The 27,707-nt window shown below is 36.8% G+C and overlaps 1 protein-coding gene across 4 annotated transcripts in view; it reads right to left on the reverse strand.

The window, feature by feature from the left end:
- Positions 1 to 2,186: 2,186 nt before the first annotated feature.
- The window catches only part of LOC127113341 (cucumber peeling cupredoxin), a 53,244-nt gene continuing 27,723 nt past the window's right edge, over positions 2,187 to 27,707 (reverse strand). For 2 of the 4 annotated variants that reach the window (XM_051046476.1, XM_051046473.1), the window contains exon 3: positions 2,187 to 2,531. In XM_051046476.1, the coding sequence (XP_050902433.1) occupies positions 2,362 to 2,531 (170 nt within the window). In that variant the 3' untranslated portion in view covers positions 2,187 to 2,361. Of the gene's footprint in view, positions 2,781 to 2,858; positions 3,129 to 27,707 lie in introns of those variants that run through there. The other 2 variants (XM_051046474.1, XM_051046472.1) reach the window with 2 other exon arrangements.

Raw genomic sequence — 27,707 nt, forward strand, 5'->3', positions numbered from 1 at the left:
TCCATGACTCTAGGAATCATGTTTAGAACCGTGGAGACAATGGTTGTGTAGTGTTGACCTGTAAGACTTAGGACTCGTTAGATAAATACGAAGACCTTACGTAGAATAGATCATCTTTAAGATATTATCTTCTTACGATCTGTCGTTCTGATGATAATATTCTTGAATAGGGTATATGACTCTAGGAACCTTTTTAAATCCTAGAGTCTACATGTGGTTGGATTTCCTATTCCTGGAACATTTTCTCCATGAAACAATTAATCATAATGTTCCAATGATCACAAACCCAACTGTACATACATAAACATCAAAATTTCCACATTTAGCATGTGCCCATTTTAAAGGAATCTAAAGACTCTATTGATTGCAAGCATTTAGAAGACATAGATAGCAATTAGAAAAGTACTTATTCATTCAAGTTCAGAAATCCAAAGCTAGGATTGATCAAGGGGTTGATCTCATACGTGAAAAAAATTAGAAGGAACGACTTTTGTGTTGAGTATGATGACCTGTTGATTATCATGAACACCGAGGTGGATGCTTGGGCCATTTTTACTTTGGAACAATTTTATGACCCTCCCTTGAGGTGTTGCACCTTCCGGGGCTTCCAGTTGGCTCCAACACTGGAAGAGTTCTCACATCCAACTAATTAAGTGTCTAGGAATGAAGCAGATTTATTGATTTCGAAACAAAACAAAAAATAACAATGTCTTACTCTTGTACCATCAATTCAAGTCTGGGAATTTTTGTAGGTTTTCCTTGTACATAAACGTGTTTTTCATGTCAAGGAGCATGGAGCACGCCAACTATGTTTGAAAAGAAACATGAATGTAGTTATATAATATATTTTATATTATTGTAGGGTAACTTGTGTATAAAACTACGAGAAAGAATATTGTTGTCTCCAACTCTTTATGAAATTGTTTCTATGCTAACAAATTCAAAATAATTGTGTGAAATTAAGGATCCGGAGTCTTAAATTTGTTACATTAGTCGTTCGCAAAAACCATGTCATTTTTAAGCCTTTGAATGGTTTGTATGTTTGCAAAAGAGTTCTCTGAAGGAAAAAAAATAGCAATAAAATATTGAAATTAATAATTTTATAAAGAAAAAATAATAATGTCAAATATTTAGAATATAAAAGTATATTTTGTTAACAACAAATGCAATATTTGGGATAAAAAGTTAATACCTTCTCATCTAACAAAATGGTTTCTACGAATATTTGTTGTTCATCGTTTAGCAGATTATAAATGTCTCACAATCGAAAGACTCTAACTCGAAGTAACCAATCATCATGATTAGTGTTAAGATCTAAGATTGAATTTTCCATTGTTGATTATCTGTTAATATGGATATATAATGAATCTAATAGTTGTTATGATGAGGTATTTAAAAGTTAACAAATTGTTGTTTATTTATGTTTATAGTTTTTAAACGGCTAAATGAATGCAATTCTGATAGTAATAAATGAATATTTTTATTGTCATTATATCATGTCTTTTTATGTTTATAGTTCTTAATCGGTTAAATGAATGCAATTGTGATAATAATAAGTGAATATTTTTATTGTCATTATTTCATGTCTTATATTTTAAAAAATAAGGTTTAAATATTTATAATAATAATAATAATAATAATAATAATAATAATATACGTCTTTATTAAGGTATTTATAAAGAGAGAATATTTTATTTTTGTAACATTTTATTATGTGTGGTTAATTTTCAATTTTCAGTAATAATTCAAAATTTAAATATTTATTATTTTTATTATTGAATTTAACTCTGAACAACTTTAAATATAGTTTATTGTAAACATTTTATCAAGATTTGGTTTTTTGTATTAGTATTAAAAAATTTAAATATTTATTATTAAAAATATCTATGTTTATTATTTTATAATGTTAATATCTATGTTTATTATTTTATAATTTAAATAAAATTATTTTTATTATTAAAAATAATAAATGTAATTAATTATTAACATGAATAAAATATTTATAATGATATTAATATATAAGTAAATGCTTTATTTTTGTGATGCTATTAATATTTGAGATAAAAATATTATATGTTTTAAACTTTTTTTTAAATTGAATAAAATAAAATAATAGGGATTAATTACTTTTACATTGTCTGTATATATCAATAAAATAAAATAAAATAAAATAAAAGTAAAACTTATTTCAATATCCAACCGATAGGATTATGACAATATAAAATCATTTTACATTGTCTGTATATATCAATTAAATCTTATTGATAATACAAATTAAATATATCCTAAACCCTAATTATAGAACATCAAATCCAAAAATTGAAACAGTGTAAATAACCATTCCAAAAAAAACTGGTGTGTCTAAACCAACAAGTTTATGACAATAGCAATGAGAGCAGGGAAAGTAGCAACGATAGCAGTGGCCGAACCCGGTGATGGAGGAGTTGCATCAGGCTGAGTTGGAGAAGAAGGGGATGGTGTTCCTCCGCTGGTAGGTGGAGTAGGAGTGGTTCCAGATGAAGGAGGAGTAGGTGAAGGAGGAGTAGATGAAGGAGGAGTAGATGAAGAAGATGTTGGAACTTTAATGGTTAGCTTTTGACCGCCAGATTGACAATGGGATGAGACGGTACATATGAAATAGAAATCACCAGTTCTGTTAAGAGTCACTCTTGCTGGTGATGTTGTTATTATGTCATTTGTATTTTGATTCACATTGCAGTTGTCAAAGTCTGCCTTGTTGGTTGCAGCAACAGTGTGCGCACCCGCAAAGAAATTGAAAACTGTAATAGCAGCATTAGGGTAAGACACTATTTCATTCAATCAAATTAATATTTTTAAAAGATAAAATAAAAACTCACCTAGAACATCGTTTTGTTTGAATGTGTTATTGGACGCCCAGTCAGAGTAAAACTTAGCGCCAGCACTACTTGTCCAACCTGTTGAGTCTCCAACTGTATGATCTGCTGCTTCTGTTCTTTCCAATATTGTTGCAACAAAAGCAAAAACTACTAAAATAATTGACATATTCCTTAACTGAGACATTCTTTTTGTTCTTCTTAATCTTTGTTTTCAAGTCGCCCCTGTTTGTTTGTGTATTTCTGTTTATCAGAAACACTTGAATTGAATTTGATATTATACCTTCTCTTTTGATTCATTATATATAGAGAGGATTCACACGCTATCCTTACTTAATTATAGGAGGAACTTTTCTCATTGAAAGACTGACTATTTCTTTTTTCTTTAATTAACTAATTAAATTATGATAGAGTTGTTGAATTGGGTCAATATTTGGGTTCCGCTAAATGCATGGATATGTTATCTTATATTCTTCCCTTTCTCACCTATTCACACGTTATCTTATTAAATTTGTTGTTTAATTCGGTAAAGTTTATTGTTTAGACAAAGTAATAGAAATTTCTATCTTCAATGAACAATTTACTTCATATTTAAATCAATTAATATAGATTTTTTTCCTCATATTTCATTAATTTTTTTACTCAAATTCTATTATTTTTATCTATTTTTATTTTATTTACTAAATATCGAAGCTAATGAACCTCAAAGTTATTCTTAGTTCTCAGTTTGGTTGAAATCATTCAATGTTTTTTTTAAAATTGAAGAAATTGATTAAAAGTCAACCATGTATTAGATGAATCACAAATTAGAAGAATTGAAACAATATATTATATAAGCTTGATTCGAGTCACAATTTTGTCTGACTCAATTCATGAGTCAAAAGGAAATCAGTAATTTGGCGTTGAATGACTTGATTTGATTCATTATTGTGGTTGCTCAAATTTAAAAGTGAGAGTGTGAGTCAAAGCTGGTGTTGAAACATACTCTATTTTTGTTTTGAAACTAACAAACTATTTTAGATTCTTGAAAAAATTCCTAAAAACTCTATTCGACATTAAAACGCAAACGTACAAGTAAGTTCCTCAATCATCAAAGCTTAGAAAATTCTTTCATAATAATTTACATCTAAAAAAGAGCACAACCAACTTGGGGATTTAAAAGACCTTTCAAGGACAAAACTCACTATAGCACTCAAAGACAAATAAAAAATCTTGCCAGTCCCATGTGATATAAAATACAATTGGAACAATCTTCAGATATTAAAAAGCAACAAGTTCCCAAGTATGTCGTCATGACATCTCAGGAGTCACACTCCTCCTTTGGCTTCCACATAAATATTAAAAATTGTAAGGACAGTTTTGGTAAAAATATTTCAATGATTTCATTTCTCCCTATAAAAGGAAGTATCCCACTCACTGAAAAACACCTCTTTCCAAAATTAATATATCACTAGAGAGCTCATCATATTTAGTGTGTTAGTATTTATTTCATATCCTTACTCCCACATAATTAGAGTGTAAAGTTGTTGTAAACACCTCAAATATCAAAGTATATCATCACTAGATATACATATAAAAAATACTCCTGTAAACTTATGAGAAGCTTTGTCATTCAAAAGTGTAAGTCTAGTGAGGCTAAGAATACATAGACCAACATATATTGTAAGAAGAACCAAGTAAGGGAACAATCCAACCCCTCTTGTTGGGACATTCCTTTTTCCAACAACTGAAAGGTACCTTAGGGGATTCTGATATTTTGGACTTTTTGTGTGTGCTTACGCATAGAAGAATTTGATTGTGTTTGTGAATTCCAAAGACAAACTTTTTGTGAAGAAAAAGAATATGTTAGTCTCCAAGGGAATTTTGGTTGGGTTGCATAAAGGTCCTTGAGAATGAAACATTGGAGTTTCTAGCTCCTTCATTAGTTCAAACGGCTCGGGCAAGGGAATTTTCGTAGCATCGCATGGAGATCGCTCCAGATAAAATCTTGAAGTGCTTTGGTTCTCAAAAGGTTGTTGGCTCAAGATCGAGGAAACATCTTGAAGGATTTGTAGTTTAGTGTGTTACTTACAATAGAAGGAACATTAAGATTCACATATGTGTTTGTTAGTAGTTGGCTTTAAGTTTTCAGTTTATTAATTATTATATGGTGTGCTAAAAGACACTTGTAATAATTTCAAATTAGTGGAAGACCTATAATTTTTTAATTTTTCACCATTGGAGACTAGATTAAGTGCAAGCGAGGATGCTGCCCATAATCATTATAAATACTGGTGTACAATTCTCTCTATCATTCTCTTCTAATTTATGTACAATTTACATATTCTAGCATTGTATAACTTTATGGCTTTATCACTTTCTAGAATTATACGTTGTTAGTTTTATTGTTCATAACTGTTTAATGTTTAAGCTTATGTCTGTGTTAGATCTTGTTTGCTAAACACTGTCTTTGATGATTATATTTGTACAAACCTGTAATATGATAATCTTAATTCGATTGGTCAATATTTATTGATACATCTCGTTGCAAATTGAATTTTATTAAGCAGCACACATTTTTATAGGTTCTCCATAAAACCTCCAATGACAGCCTCCAACAAATTTATTAAATTTGTTGTTTAGTTCAAGTGATTCAATATTTTTATCGATAAAGTTTATTATTTAGACAAAGTAATAGAAAATTCTTTCTTCAATGAACAATTTATTTCATTTTTAAATCAATTAATTTAAATTTTTTCTCATATCTTTTTAATTTTCTTACTAAAATTTTATTATTTTTATCTATTTTTATTTTACTTACCATTTATCGAAGCTAATGTACCTCAAATTTATCCTTAATTCTCAGTTTGTCTGAAATCATTCAATGTTTTTTTTAAATTGAAGAAATTGCTTAAAAGTAAACCATGTATGAGTTGAATCATAAATTAGGAGAGTTAAAACAATATTTTATATAAGTTTGATTCGAGTCACAATTTTGTCTATCAAGTCATGAGTAAATAGGAAATCATTGTTTTGGCGTTAAATTGCTTGATTTGATTCAAGGTTTTTCATGTCTGAATCAAAAGCATCTTGACTTGAGTCATAGTTATGTTTGACTCAAATCCAAAATGTATTCAATCTTGACTTGAGTCAAACTTCTACCTAACTTGAATCACAAATGTAAAATCTTGATTTTATCATCTCGATTTTAGTCACTTTTTTATTTTGAGGACCTGACTCGAATCATCTTCCTGATTTTTTTATTATCTATTTTGTACCTTAACTCTAGCACAAATAAAATAAAATAAAATCCCTCTAGTGTGAGCTTCACATTAATTCAGTTTTGAAAAAAAAACATTCATCTTTTAAAAAGATTTTTTTGCGTTCCCTCACAATCTTAAAAACTATAAAACATTTTGTAATCACACCAACTTTGTTTCAAATCAACGTTGAAGAAATACCTATTATTCGAGTTAATTTTTTGAGCACAAACAAGTTGTGTGTGAGAATCTTCCGGAAAGCTTCATCTTCAACATTTAACCAAAAATCCATTATTGTGGTTGCTCAAATTTAAAAGTGAGAGTGTGAGTCATAGCTGGTGTTGAAACATGCTCTATTTTTGTTTTGAAACTAACAAACTATTTTGGATTCTTGAAAAAATTCCTAAAAACTCTATTGGACATTAAAACGCAAACGTACAAGTAAGTTCATCAATCATCAAAGCATAGAAAATTCATTCATAATAATTTACATCTAAAAAAGAGCACAACCAACTTGGGGATTTAAAAGACCTTTTGAGGACAAAACTTACTACAACACTAAAAGACAAATAGAAAACCTTGTCAGCCCCATATGATATATAATGCAATTGGAACAATCTTCATATATTATAAAGCAACAAGTTCCCAAGTATATCGTCATGACTTCTGAGGAGTCACATTCCTCTTTTCGCTTTCACATAAATATATTAAAAATTATCAAGGACAGTTTTGGTAAAAATATTTCAACGATTTCATTTCTCTATATAAAAGGAAGTATCCCAGTCACTGAAAACCACATCTTTCCAAAATGAATATATCACTAGAGAGATCATAATATTTAGTATGTTAGCATTTATTTCATATCCTTATTTCCACATAGTTAGAGTGTAAAGTTGTTGTAAACACCTTAAATATCGAAATATATCATCACTAGATATACATATAAAAAATACTCATGTAAGCTTATGAGAAGCTTTGTCATTCATAAGTGTAAGTCTAGTGAGGCTAATAATACATATACCAACACATATTGTAAGAAGAACCAAGTAAGGGAAAATATCACGAGGTGTGAGGACTGGACTAACCAAGTTGGTGAATCAGGAGAAGTTCTTGAGTTTGATTTATTTTTAGTCCTTGCTTTATCTTATCTTCATACTATTAATCACCTCATACACATACTTAATTTTTAAAAACTCATTCTAACTTTCATTTTCCATGAAATTCATGAGAAAAATTATCTATTATTACAACATTGTTAAAATTTTAGAAGGTTACAATCCAACCCCTCTTGTTGGGACATTCCTTTTTCCAACAACTGGAAGGTACATTAGGGGATTATGATATTTTGGACTTTTTTTTGTGTGGTTACACATAGAAGAATCTAATTATATTTCTGAATTCTAGAGACAAACTTCTTGTGAATCAAAAGAATATGTTAGTCTCCAAGGGAATTTTGGTTGGGTTGCATGAAGGTCGTTGAGAATGAAACTTTGGGTTTCTAGCTCCTTCATTAGTTCTAAGGCTTGGACAAGAGAATTTTCGTAGGATCGCGTGGAGATCGCTGCAGATAAAATCTTGAAGTGCTTTGGTTCTCAAAAGGTTGTTGGCTCAAGATCGAGGAAACATCTTGAAGGATTTGTAGTTTAGTGGGTTACTTACAATAGAAGGAACATTAAGATTTAAATATGTGTTTGTTAGTAGTTGGATTTAAGTTTTCAGTTTATTAATGATTATATGGTGTGTTAAAAGACACTTGTAATAATTTCAAATTAGTGGAAGACCAATAAATTTTTAATGGTTCACCATTGGAGACTAGATTAAGTGCAATTGAGGACGCTGCACATAACCATTATAAATACTGGTGTACAATTCTTTGCATCATTCTCATCTAATTTATGTACAATTTTAATATTCTAGCATTTTATAACTTTATGGCTTTATCACTTTCTAGAATTATACGTTGTTAGGTTTATTGTGCATAATTTTTTAATGTTTAAGCTTATGTTTGTGTTATATCTTGTTTTCTAAACACCGTCTTTGGTGACTATATTTGTACAAATCTGTAATATTAGATTCTTAATTCGATTAGTAAATATTTATTTAAACATCTCGTTGCAAATTGAATTTCATTAAGCAGCAGACTATTTTTATCGGTTCTCCATAAAACCTCCATTGACATCTCCAACAAATCTATTAAATTTGTAGTTTGGTTCATGTGATTCAATATTTTTATAGGTAAATTTTATTGTTTGGACAAAGTTATTGAAATTTCTTTCTTCAATGAACAATTTATTTCATTTTTAAAGTAATTAATTAAATTTTTTCTCATATTTCATTAATTTTCATACTAAAATTTTATTATTTTTATCTATTTTTTATTTTACTTACCGTTTATCGAGGCTAATATACATCAAAGTTATCCTTAGTTCTCCGTTTGGTTGAAATCATTCAATGTTTTTTGAAAATTTAAGAAATTGATTAAAGGTCAACCGTGTATGAGATGAATCACAAATTAGAAGAATTGAAATAATATATTATATAAGTTTGATTCGAGTCACAATTTTGTCTGATTCAAGTCATGGGTAAATAGGAAATCAGTAATTTGGCGTTAAATGGCTTGATTTGATTCAAGGTTTTTCATGACTTGAATCATAGGCATCTTGACTTGAGTCATAGTTATGTTTGACTCAAATCATAAATGTATTAAACTTTGACTTGAGTCAAACTTCTACCTAACTTGAATCACAAATGTCAAATCTTGATTTTATCATCTCGATTTTAGTTACTTTTTTATTTTGAGGATCTGACTCGAATCATCTTGCTGATTTTTTTATTACCTATTTTGTACCTTAACTCTAGCACAAATAAAAATTAAAAAAAATTCTCTCTAGTGTGAGCTTCACATTAATTCAATTTTGAAATAAAACATTTATCTTTTAAAAAGATTTTTTTGCATTCTCTCACAATTTAAAAAAAAACTATTTGTAATCATACAAACTTTATTTCAAATCAACTTTGAAGAAATACTTATTAATCGAGTTAATTTTTTGAGCACAAACAAGTTGTGTGTGAGAATCTTCCAGAAAGCTTCATCTTCAACATTTAACCAAAAATCTATTATTGTGGTTGCTCAAATTTAAAAGTGAAAGTGTGAGTCCTAGCTGGTGTTGAAACATACTCTATTTTTGTTTTGAAACTAACAAACTATTTTGGATTCTTGAAAAAATTCCTAAAAACTCTATTGGACATTAAAACGCAAACGTACAAGTAAGTTCATCAATCATCAAAGTTTAAGTTCATCAATCATCAAAGTTTATAAAATTCTTTCATAATAATTTACATCTAAGAAAGAGAACAACCAACTTGGGGATTTAAAAGACCTTCTGAGGACAAAACTCACTACAACACTAAAAGACAAATAGAAAATCTTGCCAGCTCCATGTGACATAAAATAAAATTGGAACAATCTTCATATATTATAAAGCAATAAGTTCACAAGTATATCGTCGTGACTTATGAGGAGTCACATTCCCCTTTTGGCTTTCACATAAATATATTAAAAATTGTCAAGGACAGTTTTGGTAAAAATATTTCAATGATTTCATTTCTCTCTATAAAAGGAAGTATCCCACTCACTGAAAACCACATCTTTCCAAAATGAATATATCACTAGAGAGATCATCATATTTAGTGTGTTAGCATTTATTTCATATCCTTACTTCCACATAGTTAGAGTGTAAAGTTGTTGTAAACACCTTAAATATCGAAGTATATCATCACTAGATATACATATAAAAATACTCATGTAAGCTTATGAGAAGCTTTGTCATTCATAAGTGTAAGTCTAGTGAGGCTAATAATACATATACCAACACATATTGCAAGAAGAACCAAGTAAGGGAAAATATCACGAGGTGTGAGGACTGGACGAAACAAGTTGTTGAATCAAGAGAAGTTCTTGAGTTTGATTTATTTTTAATTCTTGCTTTATCTTATCTTCATACTATTAATCACCTGCTACACATACTTAATATATTAAAAACTCATTCTAACTCTTCTTTTCTATGAAATTCATGAGAAAAATTATCTATTATTACATCATTGTTAAAATTTTAGAAGGTTACAATCCAACCCCTCTTGTTGGGACATTTCCTTTTCCAACAACTGGAAGGTACATTAGGGGATTCCGATATTTTGGATTTTTTTTTGTGTGCTTACACATAGAAGAATCTGATTGTATTTCTGAATTCTAGAGACAAACTTCTTGTGAAGAAAAAGAATATGCTAGTCTCAAAGGGAATTTTGGTTGGGTTGCATGAAGGTCGTTGAGAATGAAACTTTGGAGTTTCTAGCTCCTTCATTAGTTCAAAGGCTCGGACAAGGGAATTGTCGTAGGATCGCATGGAGATCGCTGCAGATAAAATCTTGAAGTGCTTTGGTTCTCAAAAGGTGGTTGGCTCAAGATCGAGGAAACATCTTGAAGGATTTGTAGTTTAGTGTGTTACTTACAATAGAAGGAACATTAAGATTCAAATATGTGTTTGTTAGTAGTTGGCTTTAAATTTTCAATTAATTAATGATTATATGGTGTTTTAAAAGACACTTGTAATAATTTCAAATTAGTGGAAGACCAATAAATTTTTAATGGTTCACCATTGGGGATAAGATTAAGTGCAATTGAGGACGTTGCTCATAACCGTTATATATACTGGTGTACAATTCTCTCTATCATTCTCTTCTAATTTATGTACAATTTTAACATTTTAGCATTGTAGAACTTTATGGCTTTATCACTTTCTAGAATTATACATTGTTAGGTTTATTGTGCATAATTTTTTAATCTTTAAGCTTATGTTTGTGTTAGATCTTGTATCTAAACACTGTATTTGGTGATTATATTTGTACAAACCTGTAATATTAGATTCTTAATTCAATTAGTAAATATTTATTTAAACATCTTGTTTCAAATTGAATTTCATTAAGCAACACACTATTTTTATCGGTTCTCCATAAAACCTCTAATGACAGCTCCAACAAATTTATTAAATTTGTAGTTTAGTTCAAGTGATTCAATATTTTTATAGGTAAAATTTATTGTTTGGACAAAGTAATTGAAATTTCTTTCTTCAATGGACAATTTATTTCATTTTTAAAGTAATTAATTTAAATTTTTTCTCATATTTCATTTATTTTCTAAAGAAAACTTTATTATTTTTATCTATTTTTTATTTTACTTACCATTTATCGAAGCTAATATTCTTCAAAGTTATCCTTAGTTCTCAGTTTGGTTGAAATCATTCAATGTTTTTTTTTTAAATTGAAGAAATTGATTAAAAGTTAACCATGTATGAGATGAATCACAAATTAGAAGAATTGAAACAATATATTATATAAGTTTGATTCGAGTCACAATTTTGTCTGACTCAAGTCATGAGTAAATAGAAAATCAGTAATTTGGCGTTAAATAACTGTCGCAACCTGAAAAAAGAATGCGAAAAAACAACCGGCAAAAAAAGAAATGACAGAAGAGTCGCCACCGTGCGTTATTTATCCCAAAGGAGGGAAAGGAAACGCTCGAAGTAAACCTGAAAAAAGGAAAGAAAAAGACAAGGTCTCGCAACCAAATCTTGGGTTCGTGAGCCGATTATGCGAAGGGAAGGTATTAGCACCCCTATGAATCCGTAGTACTCTACGGGATCCACTTTTGTTGTTCTTGTCTAAAGGGTGTAGGTTTATCTAATGTACTATTTACTAAAAGAGGGGTTAAAAGAAAATGACTCGCACGGATGTCGCATCCACTGCATACGTATCTCATATGAACATGAGAATCAGAGTCTTTGTAGCTCGGCTACCTAGGGGTTAAAGAGGAGTGTGCTCGCTAAGACATCGCGTCTCCTGCCTACATATCTCATTTGGAATGCGAATCAGAGCAAGCCGTAGTTCGGCTAACTACGGGTTAAGGGTTGTGTTTTAGGATGAACGACGTTACTACGCAATCTATCGGATTCTCGACCTTTGGAGACTTACTCGCCTGTAGTAGAAGAAGTCAACGTGTTCTTAGGAGAAGAAAAATCAATGAGTTGGTTTGTGTTTTAGGAATGCTCATGCAAGGAAGTCCTAGACGAAGGAACAATGCTACCTTAATTGACATGCAAACGAGAGACTGTACAAAGCCTAGCAATCTTATGGGGAAACGATCACATCACACAAAACATGTATCTTAAAGTAAACACACCAATAGGGGGGCTCAAACATACATGGGTATGGCTTTAGTCAAGAGGGGTCATATCAACCTCGACAAACAAGCCATGGAAAGGTAATCAAATGGGCTCTTAACCCCTGACATTGAACGTCAGGGTGAGCAAATCAAAAGGGTAATGAGGATAAGACCTCATAGCTCTTAACCCTGGACAGGGTGAGTTCATGACAAAAAGTGGGGATTCAGAAAGGTGGAACCCTCTCCACTGACTGACCGAACAAAAGATCTTGGGCTTTTGTTCTGAAGCATCGACACGTAGTGCGAGCATAAAGAACGACACACTGAATAATGAGGGATTGATTACTAATCCCTTTTATCCGTCAATTACCTCTGCATGGAGGTCTTTGGGCCCAAAAGTAAACAAACAAAAGAAAACATTGCCTCCTATTGAGGTCTTCCAGCTAAGAAAGCTGTAAAATGCGGGAAAGATAAAGGATCAAGAGATCTACCACACGGATAAAGATCCGAAGTAACAGCAACTAAAGAAATAAGAAACCTAGAGATCTCTCGAGCTGGCACCATCAAAGAAAGCAAGTCAATACAGGTAATCGGAATAAATCTCTAAATGGTATCCCACAAATAAAGTGGAATGCCAAGCAAGCTATCCTTTAAGGAGTCATGTGATCCCTCACCAAAAACTCAACAAACAGGTTAGAGTGACAAGATGGGGCGCAATCAAGAGTTGTCCCAAATCAAAATGTAACCACATGAATCATGGCATTAAAATTCACAACCTCACAAAAAGCAACCAAGTGTAGGAGGCTTAAACCTCTTGTTAAACACATGCATCAAAAGGGTATCAAAATTCAAAGTCAGGGGCAAGGATCCACACATCAAGACATGACATACATACTAAAACATGTGCCCACATGCAAAACCTAACGATAATACCTCATACATTCAGAGCATTCAAAGTGAAAGCATAGAGTAATGGAAATAGGGAAAACCTGGTTGGAGAGATCGAATGAATTTGAATTTCCCGGTTGGGTTTGCAAAGCAATCTGAGGGTTTATATGAGATGGAATTGGCTCTTTGCAGATGAGTTCCTTTCAGTCTCTGGAGGTTGCTCTGAACTCTGTTAGCTCTTCTCTCACTATCTTTTTCCCAGGGGTTTTTTGGGAGATGGAAGTCTAGAATTTATAACCTGATTTTTGTGACTTTGTGGGCTCAAAAGAGAGAGGTCCAAGTCCAAGATTTTTATGTTATATTTTATTTATTTATTTATTTATTTTATTTTATTTCAAAACGCGTGGGTTTCGCCTAGCGAGCATGACAGTTCATGAACAAACTTTTGCTCCTTCAAGATTAACGTTTTGACTGATGAATAGACCCCACTTGAACATGTTGGAAGTATCTCAACCCATTCCCTTGTGTTGACTGATCACCCAGATAGGACCCACAAAGTGTCTTGGATGATATTCAAGTTTCTTGGATCTAATTCCGATTGACATGATGAAATGCAATATGAAATGTTAAATGACCTAAAAATGAATGCATGCATGAGGGGGCAAATTTTGAGGTATTACAGCTGCCCCTATTCAATCAACTGGAGACCCGAAAAGAAGATAGCAACGGCTTTCGCACTTTCGAGGTATCAAGGGATTGAATACAATAAAAGCCCGAAAATTTACACTGAAGTGATGTGAAGTAACAATGCCTGTCAGAATCGGCAAAGAGGTGGTCTTGAAAGAAGAATCCGTCTGGTACGGTGAGAGTCAGTCTGAATACCGAAAAAGAATGTTAACCTGGATACCAAAATAAATGGTAACACAGAAATAACCATGGCCTGAATGCCGCTCATCAGTCTGAATACTGGAAATGACTTCGATCTGAACATCGGAAGATATGAGATTATTAATATCGGTCTGAACACCGAGAGGCTGGCCTGAATGCCACAAGTTGCGTCGACCTGAATGTCGGAAACTTCTTCGATCTGAACATCGGAAAACTGGCCTGAATGCCACTTCGATCTGAATATCGGAAAATCGGCCTGAATGCCACTTCGATCTGAATATCGGAAAATTGGCCTGAATGCCACGAGTTGCATCGACCTGAACGTCGGAAACTTCTTCGATCTGAACATCGGAAAACTGGCCTGAACGCCACTTCGGTCTGAATACCGGAAACTGGCCTGAATACCACTTCGGTCTGAATATCAGAAAATTGGCCTGAATGCCACTTCGATCTGAATATCAGAAAATTGGCCTGAATGCCACAAGTTGCATCGACCTGAACGTCGGAAACTTCTTCGATCTGAACATCGGAAAATTGGCTTGAATGCCACTTCGGTTTGAATACCGGAAAAACTTCATGCCTGTCAGCATCGGCAGAAATAGGGAAAGATAATAGAGGCGACGCATGGGCCAATGACACTTGTTGGGGATAATAAAGGTAAGTCATGAACAATCTTCAGTCTGAGTACTGGAAACAACTTCTGGCTTATCACTTGAGATACCGAGAATGTTTTATGCTTACATGCGTATGTTTGAATTTTTCAATGGCGTAATGCTCCATGAAAATGGAAATGCTACGTGATTTGGCAATGCAATATGATTCTACATGCAGGGATGCGAAATGTTGGGTAGAATGCCAAGCCGAGGCAAGGGAATCTGCTGGGGAAATGATCACCATCTTCTGGACCCTGGCAAGGCTGTTGGAGATGCACAGCGCAAAGAACTCTGTGGGGAAATGACCCGCCACACGGTGTTCTAGCAATGACGAAATACCGAGACTCTGACTGGGGAGAGAACGGCACTAAAAACCTGCTGTTGGGGAAAGCGATAGTGGTTATGGCAACCATAACCTGCGAGAGAGACGACTTAGCAGGGGAAGCAAACACCGATACGGTACCGAGATTCTGCTTCAAGGAGAGACCATGGATCTGGCGTCGAGATCATCGATCTGGCATCGAACCCTGAGGAGAAGCCGCTTCTGCTGGGAAGATACAGTCTAGCACTGTCAACTCCGCTGGGGATATATAGTCTGGCACTGTCAACTCTACTGGGGAGTGTATATTCTGAAACAACCGCTTAGGGGAGGTACAGCAGTGAGAGTCTGCTGGGGATCGAAGAATCCAATGCTCTGATCAGCTCTGCAGGGATAAGATACCAACTTCGACTGTTGGGGGAAAACATTCGCGATCATCGGCTGGGAACCTTAAGGAAATGCCCCGAGGGTACCTGTTCTGAATAGACGATCTAAAGCACTTGACATTTACAACAATTTTAAATGTTTATTAAGCATGTACCTGTAAAGCTCTTATGTTTCATGATGCAATGTTTATAAAAAATTCGGACGTCATTTTTGCAAACAAAACAGTAAAATGAAAAATGGACACAGTGATGTACTGAATAACATGATTTTATTGATTGACTGGCCTCTAAATGGGCATTTATATCAGGAAGCAATCCCTGGAAAGAGGTAATCGCACAAAAGATAAAAACATAAATTAATCTAATGGCAATGTGAAATGGATTTCTATTGGATTCCAATTCTGCTATGACTTGCTCGTCTTCAAGATCCTCCAGATGATCAGCTTTCCAAAAAGAGTGATTGGAATGTTTCCTACCTTTCGGAAGTTTCCGGTTATTGACACGAGATGAGATTCAGAACTACTCAGAACGCAGTCATTCGTTTAATCCCTAACTTTTGCCTAGATCGCCCTTTTCGGGTTTTCAATCTACCGGGATACCCATTTTTGCCTAAGTTGCCTTTTCAGGTTTTCAACTTACCGGGTGTACGATCTTTTCATTTTTAATCCCTAATTTTTGCCTGAACCTTTTCATTTTCTTGGTTCGTCGGGATGCCCATTTTTTGCCTGGACTATTCTTTTTACTGTCCAGCGGGTCTATTTTATGCGAAGTATTTTTTAACTGAGTCTGAGTTCACAGGGGAAGTGAAGTTTTCACCATCCATCGTTGCAAGCATTAAGGCCCGACCATCAAAAACCTTGGTGACAATATACGGTCCATCATAGTTAGGAGTCCACTTGCCCCTGTGATCTGTCTGAGGAGGAAGGATCCTTTTCAACACTAAATCTCCGACTTGGAAACATCGAGGACGCACTTTCTGATCAAAGGCTCTCTTCATCCGACTCTGATACAACTGCCTATGACAAATGGCTGTCATTCGCTTCTCTTCGATAAGACTCAACTCATTGAACCTTGTCCGAACCCATTCAGCTTCGTCTAACTTGACATCCAACAGGACTCTTAGAGAAGGAATTTCCACTTCAACAGGTAGGACTGCTTCCATACCATACACAAGGGAGTAAGGGGTTGCCCCGGTCGATGTACATACTGAAGTACGGTACCCATGCAAGGCGAAGGGTATCATCTCATGCCAATCTCTGTAAGTAACGATCATCTTCTGCACAATCTTCTTTATGTTCTTATTTGCCGCCTCAACAACACCGTTCATCTTAGGGCGGTAAGGGGAAGAATTGTGATCCTGAATGTTGAAGTTCTGGCACAACTCCTTCATCATTTTGTTGTTGAGATTAGAACCATTATCAGTAATGATTCTTTCGGGAATCCCATAGCGACAAATGATTTCTTTCTTGATGAAACGGGCAACCACATGTCTGGTGACATTCGCGAACGATGTTGCTTCGACCCACTTGGTGAAATAGTCGATGGCAACAAGGATGAAGTGATGCCCATTGGAGGCGATCGACTCAATCTTTCCAATGATATCGATGCCCCACATAGCAAAAGGCCACGACGAAGACATCACATTCAAAGGATTTGGCGGCACATGTACCTTATCAGCATAAATCTGGCATTTATGACACTTCCGAGCATATTTGAAACAATCAGATTCCATGGTCATCCAGTAATATCCCGCTCTCAACAATTTCTTAGCCATTGCATGTCCGCCGGCATGAGTACCGAAGGAGCCTTCATGAACTTCCTGCATTAACATATCTGCTTCGTGTCTATCCACGCATCTAAGCAGAACCATGTCGAAGTTCCTCTTATACAGCACATCTTCTTTGTTCAAGAAGAAACTGCCTGCCAATCTTCTCAAAGTCTTTTTATCATTGTTGGATGCCCCTGCAGGGTACTCTTGATTCTTCAGAAAGCGCTTGATGTCGTGATACCAGGGCTTGTCGTCAACTACCAGTTCAGCAGCAAACACATACGCGGCCCTGTCGAGGCACATCACATCGATCCTGGGAGCGTGGTTCCACCGAATCACGTTGATCATGGAGGATAGAGTAGCAAGAGCATCTTCCATCTGGTTTTCGCCACGAGGTATATGATACAACTTTACTGTCATGAAGAAAGTCAACAGTCTTCTCGTGTAATCTCTGTAAGGGACCATATTGGGCTGGAGGGTGTTCCAATCACCATTCACTTGATTGATCACTAGAGCTGAATCTCCGAAGATGTCTAAAGTCTTGATTCTCAAGTCAATGGCTTTCTCAAGACCCAAGATACAGGCTTCATACTCAGCTTCATTATTTGTGCATTCAAAAGTCAGACGAGCGGTGAAAGGCATGTGGGCACCTTTCGGAGTAGTAATGACAGCGCCAATTCCACTTCCTCTGGCATTGATAGCCCCATTAAACAACAAAGTCCACTTTTCGTCTGGATCAGGTCCCTCCTCAACAACTGGCTCTTCGCAGTCTTTTATCTTGAGGAACATGATGTCTTTATCTGGAAAATCAAACTTCATCGGCTCGTAATCTTCAACCGGCTGTTGAGCAAGATAGTCTGGCAGAAAACTCCCCTTGATGGCTTTCTGGGATGTATACTGGATATCGTACTCTGTCAGTACCATTTTCCAACGAGCAACCCTTCCGGTGAGAGTTGGCTTCTCAAATATATACTTGACTGGATCCATCTTGGAGATCAGTAAGGTTGTATTGTCTCAAACGCTTAGCAGCCCATGCAAGTGCACAACATGTCTTTTCAAGCATTGAGTATCTCGACTCGCAATCTGTGAATTTCTTACTCAGGTAGTAGATGGCATGCTCTTTCCTACCTGTCTCGTCGTGTTGACCGAGAACACAACCCATGGAATTGTCTAGTACTGTCAAATACATAATCAGCGGTCTCCCTGGGACTGGAGGCATAAGGATAGGAGGATTCTGCAAATACTCTTTTATCTTCTCAAAAGCCCTTTGGCAACCATCATTTCACCTGATAGCCTGATCTTTTCTTAGCAACTTGAAAATTGGCTCACATGTGGCTGTTAGGTGAGAGATGAACCTTGCAATGTAGTTCAACCTTCCTAAGAAACCACAAACTTGTTTCTCTGTTCTTGGCTCAGGCATTTCCTGTATCGCTTTTACTTTGGCCGGATCCACCTCAATCCCTTTTTCACTAACAATAAAACCCAGTAGTTTTCCAGATCTCCCCCCAAAAGTACACTTGTTCGGATTAAACAATTTCTACAAATTCGCCAAATGTTCTTCTTCCGTCTGAGATTTGGCAATCATATCATCAACATAAACCTCGATTTCATGATGAATCATATCATGGAAAAGACTCACCATCGCTCGTTGATATGTTGCTTCGACATTTTTCAGACCAAACGGCATCACCTTGTAGCAGAAGGTGCCCCATGGGGTTATGAATGTTGTCTTCTCCATGTCTTTTGGTGCCATCTTAATTTGATTATAACCAGAAAAGCCATCCATGAAGGAGAATACCGAGAACTGAGCTGTGTTATCCATCAAAACGTTGATGTGAGGTAATGTGAAATCATCTTTAGGACTAGCTCTGTTCAGATCCCGGTAGTCAACACACATCCGTACCTTTCCATCCTTCTTAGGTACTGGAACGATATTTGCAACCCATGGCGGATAATTTGTGACTGCTAGAAACCCTGCATCCAACTGTTTTTGCACTTCTTCCTTTATCTTGACAGCCATCTCTAGTCTTGTTCTTCTGAGCTTCTGCTTGACCGGAGGACAATCCTCTTTGAGAGGCAAACGGTGTACCACGATATCTGTGTCAAGCCCAGGCCTGTTCTGATAAGACCAGGCGAAGATGTCAACATACTCTTGCAGCAATTCAATCAGCCCCTTCTTCACATTATCTTCCAAAGCAGCCCCTATCTTGATTTCTCTCTTGGCGTCCTCGGTGCCGAGATTAATCACTTCAACAGACTCTTGATGCGGTTGAATGACCCTTTCCTCCTGTTTTAATAACCTGGTAAGTTCTTCAGGGAGTTCACAGTCTTCATCACCCTCTTCTTCAACTTGAAAGATTGGATTTTCAAAGTCGAAGCGAGCCATAGCAGAATCGTTATCAATAGGATCCGGTGATGTGCATCTGCGTGAGTGATGGTATGTGCTTATGAGTGTGAACAAGGAATGAAAACTAGACAAAACATTGCCAAATACATTTTTTGATTTTGAAAACTATAAAAAATAGAAAGACAGTGAGCAAAACATTTGAATGCAAAAAGACGTCTTTTATTTATGATAAAAAATGCAAGTATCCACATAGATGAGCCCTACAATGAGTCATTACGCCCTGGGCGGAACGTAAGACTTGGACATGCATGAATAAACAAGAAAAATTACTCCTCCAGAAAAGTGGCTTGGACAATCTCTCCAGAAGACCAATTGTTGATGACTTCACCCGGGATCCTCGGACCCACCCAGTTATTGATGTTGCAATTACTATCCCCATCTTCATCGTTGACCACAGAGACCTGGCCATATGATTTGGCTTCTCCTTCAACCATGTTAACATTTGCCCCATCATGCTGTGGCATGGGATTGTTGACAACATTAGGAGCCGGTGCAAGGTCGATGGCCTTTGAATCTATGAGGTCCTGAACTACGTGCTTAAAAGCTTTGCAGTTCTCAATGTTATGGCCAGGTGCCCCAGAGTGGAAGCTACACCTAGCATTGGCGTCGTAACCCACAGGAAGTCTACCAACAGGGGGAGCCAGAGTGCGTAACTGCACAAGTTGTAGTCGTTGAAGGCTAGAAAGCAACTGAGCGTATGACATTGGAAGAGTGTCGAAACGCCGGTCCATCGTCCTTGGCCTCTGTTGATAAGCGGGTCTGTTACCCGGTTGTTGTGGTTGTAGTGGTGCTGCAGCTGGAATGGTCACGGCCACAACGTACGGTTGTTGATGATAGCTCTGAAAGTCATTCCTCCGGTTACCCCTGTTCTAATAAGAAGATAAGACACTTGCATCCCCTTCTCTCCCCTTCTGTCCCTGAATGAGTGACTTCTTCACCCCTGATGAAGATCCACCTCCACTCTGGGTCTTGTATGTCTTCAGGTAATTCTCCACCCTCTCTTCGGTAGAGACTACATCAGCCAAGTTAGAGGCATTGCAACCCACCAGACGCTCCAAGTAAGGTCCTGGCAGAGTGTTCATGAACATGTTGGCCATTTCTTTCTCCAACATAGGAGGTTGAACACGGGAAGCTGTCTCCCTCCAGTGTTGAGCGTATTCCCTGAAGCACTCATTGCCTTTAAGAGACAGATTCTGAAGTTGAGTTCTGTTCGGAGCCATGTCTGTATTATACTGATACTGCTTCACGAAAGCCTCAGCCAAATCCCTCCAGCAACGGATGTGGGCTCTATCCAGCCTCATATACCATTCCAGGGATGCCCCAGCTAGGCTATCCTGGAAAAAGTACATAAGTAACTTTTCATCGTCGGAGTATGCAACCATCTTTCGAAAGTAGGCTTGCACATGGGTCTTCGGGCAAGAATTGCCACTGTATTTGTCAAATATCGGGACCTTGAATCTCGGTGGCACCCTCACGCCTGGGACCAATCCCAAGTCAGCAACGTGTACTCCTAGAGAATTTTGTCCTTCCACTGCCTCCAACCTCTCTTCCAGTCTCCGAAACATAGGGTCCATACTATGATCCATACCAAAGTCTTCCTGAAGCAAGGGGAACTGATCCTCCTGGTCATCATGGACGGGTTGTTGATCGGAGGTGACATGTAGGATCGGGGTAGGCCCCGGTCCACTGGGTCCGTTAACCTCTCCAGCTGGAGGATCAGTCAACGTCTCTGGTTGAGTAGTGGCGGGATTCCTCTACATCATTTGCCTGAGCTCTTGCTGTCCCTGAGCCTCCCCCTGAACCACATCCATGAATTGGTTCATGTGGATCTTCATCTCGGCGAACTCTGCTTGTAGGCTTTCCATTGCTCTCTGGTGGTTTCTGCGGGTACCGTACCGGTGAATGCCTGAGTCAGCTATCCTGCTAGTGGAACACCAAACAACTGAGAACACTGCGGCAGTACCTGTTATGCAAGACATGCTAACTAATATGCAAATGCAATGACATGTTTATCAATTCCAAAGGTATTCTACCCCCTTGATTCCAGTCTCACATTTGATAAACAGTGTAAGAAGAAAACCCCCGACTAGAATCAAGAAGAAGATATAAACCCCTGGGAATAGATAAACATGTGTTAAATGATATGAATGCAAAATGATGTGAATGCAATGCAGTGGCATGTCAATCAGGATTGCTGTATCTGCTTGAATATCTGTTGGGTTGCACTGTCTGAAGAGATACCCACTGAAGAATGTACTACGAGATCAAAACTCAGCTCCAGAAAACCGGGTTGGTTGTATATCACGAGGCACAGGATCAGAACTTCAGCATGAATTCGGAACCGGGAACCATAGAACACAATCATCAATTTAGAACCCATACTTCAGAACCAACGGTCACCAACAAGGACCAAACAAAAGTCACCAACAGGACACGGTCACCATCAGAACAAGTCACCATCAGTACCTGTAAATGATTCATTCCCGCCCCACTCACGGGTGTAATCTAAGCCAGGGTAAGGTCAAGAGAAACGCAGGATAAACAATCCTTTCAAAAATATCATCATATGCATACCAGGTGTATGCAACGATAATACCCCATCAGAATCTGAACTGCTCGCGATACCATGTTCCGCTAAGTGGCGCCATACCACCCGCTTCCCATGAATCACTTTATTCCTAGGTGTCCTAAAGTTCACTCATAGCCTGTGTATTGGGCCTTTTACCTCTTGTGACTCCCACCCGACAGCAAAACAGAAACACAGCCAGCACAGTATGCATGAAACAGTAAAGCGCACATAGGATGCAGTGCAAGCAGATAAGTATGCAAAGCAATAAATAAATAACATACAATAGACAATAAACAAACAAACGCTAGGAAAGGCCCACTAGGGAAAATAAGTCCCCAGCAGAGTCGCCAACTATCGCAACCTGAAAAAAGGAATGCGAAAAAAACAACCGGCGAGAAAAGAGATGACAGAAGAGTCGCCACCGTGCGTTATTTATCCCAAAGGAGGGAAAGGAAACGCTCGAAGTAAACCTGAAAAAAGGAAAGGAAAAGACAAGGTCTCGCAACCAAATCTTAGGTTCGGGAGCCGATTATGCGAAGGGAAGGTATTAGCACCCCTACGCATCCGTAGTACTCTACGGGATCCACTTTTGTTGTTCTTGTCTAAAGGGTGTAGATTTATCTAATGTACTATTTACTAAAAGAGGGGTCAAAAGAAAATGACTCGCATGGATGTCGCATCCACTACATACGTATCTCATCTGAACATGAGAATTAGAGTCTTCGTAGCTCGCTACCTTGGGGTTAAAGAGGAGTGTGCTCGCTAAGACATCGCGTCTTATGCCTACGTATCTCATCTGGAACTAGAATTAGAGCAAGCCGTAGTTCGGCTAACTACGGGTTAAGGGTTGTGTTTTAGGATGAACGACGTTACTACGCAATCTACCGGATGTTCGACCTTTGGAGACTTACTCGCCTGTAGTAGAAGGAGTCAACGTGTTCTTAAGAGAAGAGAAATCAATGAGTTGGTTTCTTTTTTAGGAATGCTCATGAAAAAAAGGAAGTCCTAGACGAAGGAACAGTGCTATCTTAATTGACATGCAAACGAGAGACTGTGCGAAGCCTAGCAATCTTATGGGGAAACGATCACATCACACAAAACATGTATCTTAAAGTAAACGCACCAACAGGGGGGCTCAAACATACATGGGTAGGGCTTTAGTCAAGAGGGGTCATATCAACCTCGACAAACAAGCCATGGAAAGGTAATCAAATGGGCTCTTAACCACTGACATTGAACGTCAGGGTGAGCAAATCAAAAGGGTAATGAGGATAAGACCTCATAGCTTTTAACCCTGGACAGGGTGAGCTCATAACAAAAAGTGGGGATTCAGAAAGGTGGAACCCTCTCCACTGATTGACCGGACAAAATATCTTGGGCTTTTGTTCTGAAGCATCGACACGTAGTGCGAGCATAAAGAACGACACACTGAATAACGGGGGATTGATTACTAATCCCTTTTATCCATCAATTACCTCTGCATGGAGGTCTTTGGGCCCAAAAGTAAACAAACAAAAGAAAACATTGCCTCCTATTGAGGTCTTCCAGCTAAGAAAGCGGTAAAATGCGGGAAAGATAAAGGATCAAGAGATCTACCACACGGATAAAGATCCGAAGTAACAATTGTTGGTGTAAGCCCTAGAGGCCAATACATTTTGGTACTTGTATCGAATAATAAAAGGCATTCTCTTTATTATGGTTGATTAATAAAGTCCCTGGAATAGATAGTCCGTTTAATGTATTAAGTGTGACTTAATCATGAGAACACATTAAACATAAGGACATTATTCCTAAAGTATCCGTAGTCGAGCTTTAGTGTGAAGTGGGATAACATTAAAGCATTAAGACTATTATGTTTGTAGACTGATGATCACATCTCATAGATCATGGATAAAGAGTTATCAAGTCTTAAACATAGGTATGAATATTAGGAGTAATATTTATACCGGATTGACCCGCTATGAGAATACTATATAGAAAGTTATGCAAGGTGTCATAAGTTATTCTCATGGTGATAATAGTGTATTCCACTCTTCGACCTGAAACCACTATGGATCCTAGATGTAGAGTCGAGTGCTTTATTGCTGATCCAACATTGTCCGTAACTGGATAACCATAAAGACAGTTGATGGGTACCCCACGAACCATGCTGAGGGACATGAGTGACCTAGATGGAATTTGCCCATCCTGCATAACAGGATAAATGTCTATGGGCCCAATATTGAACTGGACAAGGATGACACGGTCTGTGCCTTGTGTTCAATATAGACATAAGGGCAAAAGAGTAATTATACACATAAGTATTATCACAGAAGGAATTGTCAGATCACATGACATTTTCGTGTCTTGGGTAGCAGTGATGTGTTGCTAGATACCGCTCACTGTTTATTATGTTAAATGCGTGATTTAATATAATTGCCAACGTCACGAAAACCTACAGGGTCACACACAAAGGACGGATTGATGAGAGATAGAGTAACTAAGGAATACCGTAAGGTACGGTGCCCTTAAGTGAGTTATAGAGCATCGTAAGGTACGATGTACTTGAGTAGAATACGAAATATGGTAAGGTACCATGAGCTTAAGTGATTTTGGGCATATTATAAGATATGGGCCAAAATACACTTAAGTGGGCTTTTAGCTTGAAGCCCACACAAGTGGTTCTATAAATAGAACCCTTGTGCAGAAGCAAAAAAAAAATTGGCGGTTGCATTATTTTCGTTTTCTCTCTCTCTCTCTCTCTCTCTCTCTCTCTCTCTCTCACACTCAAAGCCTTCACTCGTACCAGCTAGCACTGAGATTGAAGGAATCCGTTCGTGTGGACTGAGTAGAGACGTTGTCATCGTTCAACGTTCGTGATCGCTTCGTGGATCTGCATCAAAGGTTTTGATCGTCACAAGAGATCTGCACCAAAGGTTTCAACCGTCACAAGAGGTAAATATTCTATCACTGATCATGACCATTCGTAAGGATCTCTAAAGGAGAAAATTTTAATTTCCGCTGCGTTTTGGACCGCAATTCTCCTTCAGTGGTATCAGAGCCACTTACGAAACCATGAATTGGATAGCTGTTTAATTTTTGTATTAATATGATTAAAAGACAGAATGAATCAATTAATTAAACGGGTAATTAAATTTGGCATCATGAGTGTACGAGTTGGATGATTGATGTTGACTATGCTTCGGAATCCGACATTAGTATGGTGAAGCAGCGATACATCGATCGTCCATAGGTTACATGTAACACCCCGATTAAAATAAGAGAATTATTTAATTGAGTTAATATTATTTTATTAATTTAATTAAATAAAGTTGAATTATTGGATTATTATTATTATTATTTTGGAATAATAATTATTATTTGGAAAATATATAAGTTGGAAATAAGAGAAAGAGTCTCATTTTGGAACAGAAGGGTTTTACGTGAAAAAGCAGAGAAGCATCGTGAAAGAGGAAAAGGGCAAGAGAAGGAGCTGTAGAGCAAAGGTTGGAGAACGGAAAAGCTTGAAGCTCGAAGAGTTGCCGGATTGTTAAGGTAAGGGGGGTTTATCGTCGTTTAATGGGTATTATCGATTAACATGTAATGGGTAGTGATAAGCTGTTAATTTGACCCTAATTGGGATTGTGGATGCTGAAATATTATGATGAATAAGTTGAATTCAAGCTGAAATTGGATCTGTATTTGAGTGTATCGTGAAATTCTGAACGTATCGCTTTTTACGGATTTGGAATCGGAGGTCCGGAAGTCCTCCAACGGCGGAAAATGCGGAAACTCTGCATTCTGCCTTGTGTTAGCGCAGGAACTGCTGTTTCGCCTGCGTTAACCGGTTAACCCAGGGTGTTAACCGGTTAACACTGTTATAAATTGAGAAAATGTTGAGTTTTGCCTGCGTTAACCGGTTAACCTATAGCGTTAACCGGTTAACACTGTTGCGTTTTGCCTGGAAGTGTAATTTTCCTGCGTTAACCGGTTAACCTATAGTGTTAACCGGTTAACACTGTTGCAGTGGGAAAAATAGTTGATTTTTATGTTGTAAATGCAATTGGTAGCTGGCCTATTGTAGTTAATTGTGATGAATAAAATTGTTTGGTTTATGTTGTGAAATGTTGATGCAAATATGTTGAAAAGTTGATTATAAGTTGTTTTGTCGAAAATATTAAGTTGTAGGCTGATGAGCCAAAGTTGATTTTAAGTTGCTTGTTGAAAATATTAAGTTATAGGCTGATGAGCCAAAGTTGATTATGAGTTGTTTTGTTGACAAGCTGTTGTGTGGCTGTTATTATTATGTTGTTGAACTTTCAAGTCGTACATGACATATACATTCATATGCATTAAGTCGGAGCTTTGTCTCACACCACGTTGGCCTGGATTGGCAAAATTATGGGGCTTTTGCTCACACCACGTTGGCCTGGATTGGCAAAAATTTTAAGTTGAAAGTTGAAGGCTTATGCCTTGATGCCCACTAAACTGGCAATGATTTTAAGTTGGGAGTTTTACTCCAAATGGTACCACATGCATGAAGAGTCGAGTCTTATTGAGTTGCATTCTATGTTGTTGTTGAGTTGCATTGTATGTTGTTATTGAGTTGTAATTACGTTGTGATTGAGTTAATGTGCCGTTACCGAATGCATGATATGATTAGGGTGATTAACGTGTGGTATTACTTAACATAACATGATAATTTATAATATTTGTTATATCGATCGAGGAACTCACCCTTACATCTATTTTTCAGGTAACGAGCAGTGAGTGATTAGAAGCTAGTGCTTGAAGTCTAGTGTGGTTTTAGTGGGTCATGCTCTGATAGATGTAACATCGGGACGGGATGTTTTAATTGTTGAATAAATGTTAATTTTAAGCTATTACAGATGTTGAATGTTTCTATCCGCTGCGAATTTTTAAAGGAGTGTTTATGTTGAATTAAATAATGAGCATGACTGATTTTATGGTGAAAAATGTGAAGAAGTTGTTATGTGACACCCTTGAGTTGAAATATTTACTCTGATATGTATGATTTATTTGTTGTTGTCTTAATTAATTATTGGTGATATTTAGAAGGGTGTTACATTGGTGGTATCAGAGCAGGTTGGTCTGTCCGGCCAGTTGTCGAGTCGTTTTGTCTAACAATGGTGTAATTGTTACTAGTCTAACTTTTAAGTTGTGTTGTAGTGACAAGTTGAAATGGCTGGAAGGAATGACGCTGCAATGGCTGTCGCAATGCAAGCAATGGCACAAGCTGTGCAGAACTTGCCAAATGCTGGTGGAGATGCTGGATCACGTAGCTTGGCGACTTTTCAGAGGGAGAATCCGCCAGTGTTTAAAGGGAAGCATGATCCAGATGCAGCCTTGGGATGGTTGAAAGAGATTGAGAGAATCTTCCGTGTTATGGATTGCACTCCAGCTCAGAAGGTTCGGTATGGTACTCACATGCTAGCAGTCGAAGCTGATGACTGGTGGCTAGAGACTCACGAGAGGTTGACCGTGGCAGGTGAAGTCATTACTTGGGATGTATTCCGTA

The sequence above is a fragment of the Lathyrus oleraceus genome, unplaced genomic scaffold (assembly GCF_024323335.1).
Source record: "Lathyrus oleraceus cultivar Zhongwan6 unplaced genomic scaffold, CAAS_Psat_ZW6_1.0 chrUn0271, whole genome shotgun sequence".
NCBI lineage: Eukaryota > Viridiplantae > Streptophyta > Magnoliopsida > Fabales > Fabaceae > Lathyrus > Lathyrus oleraceus.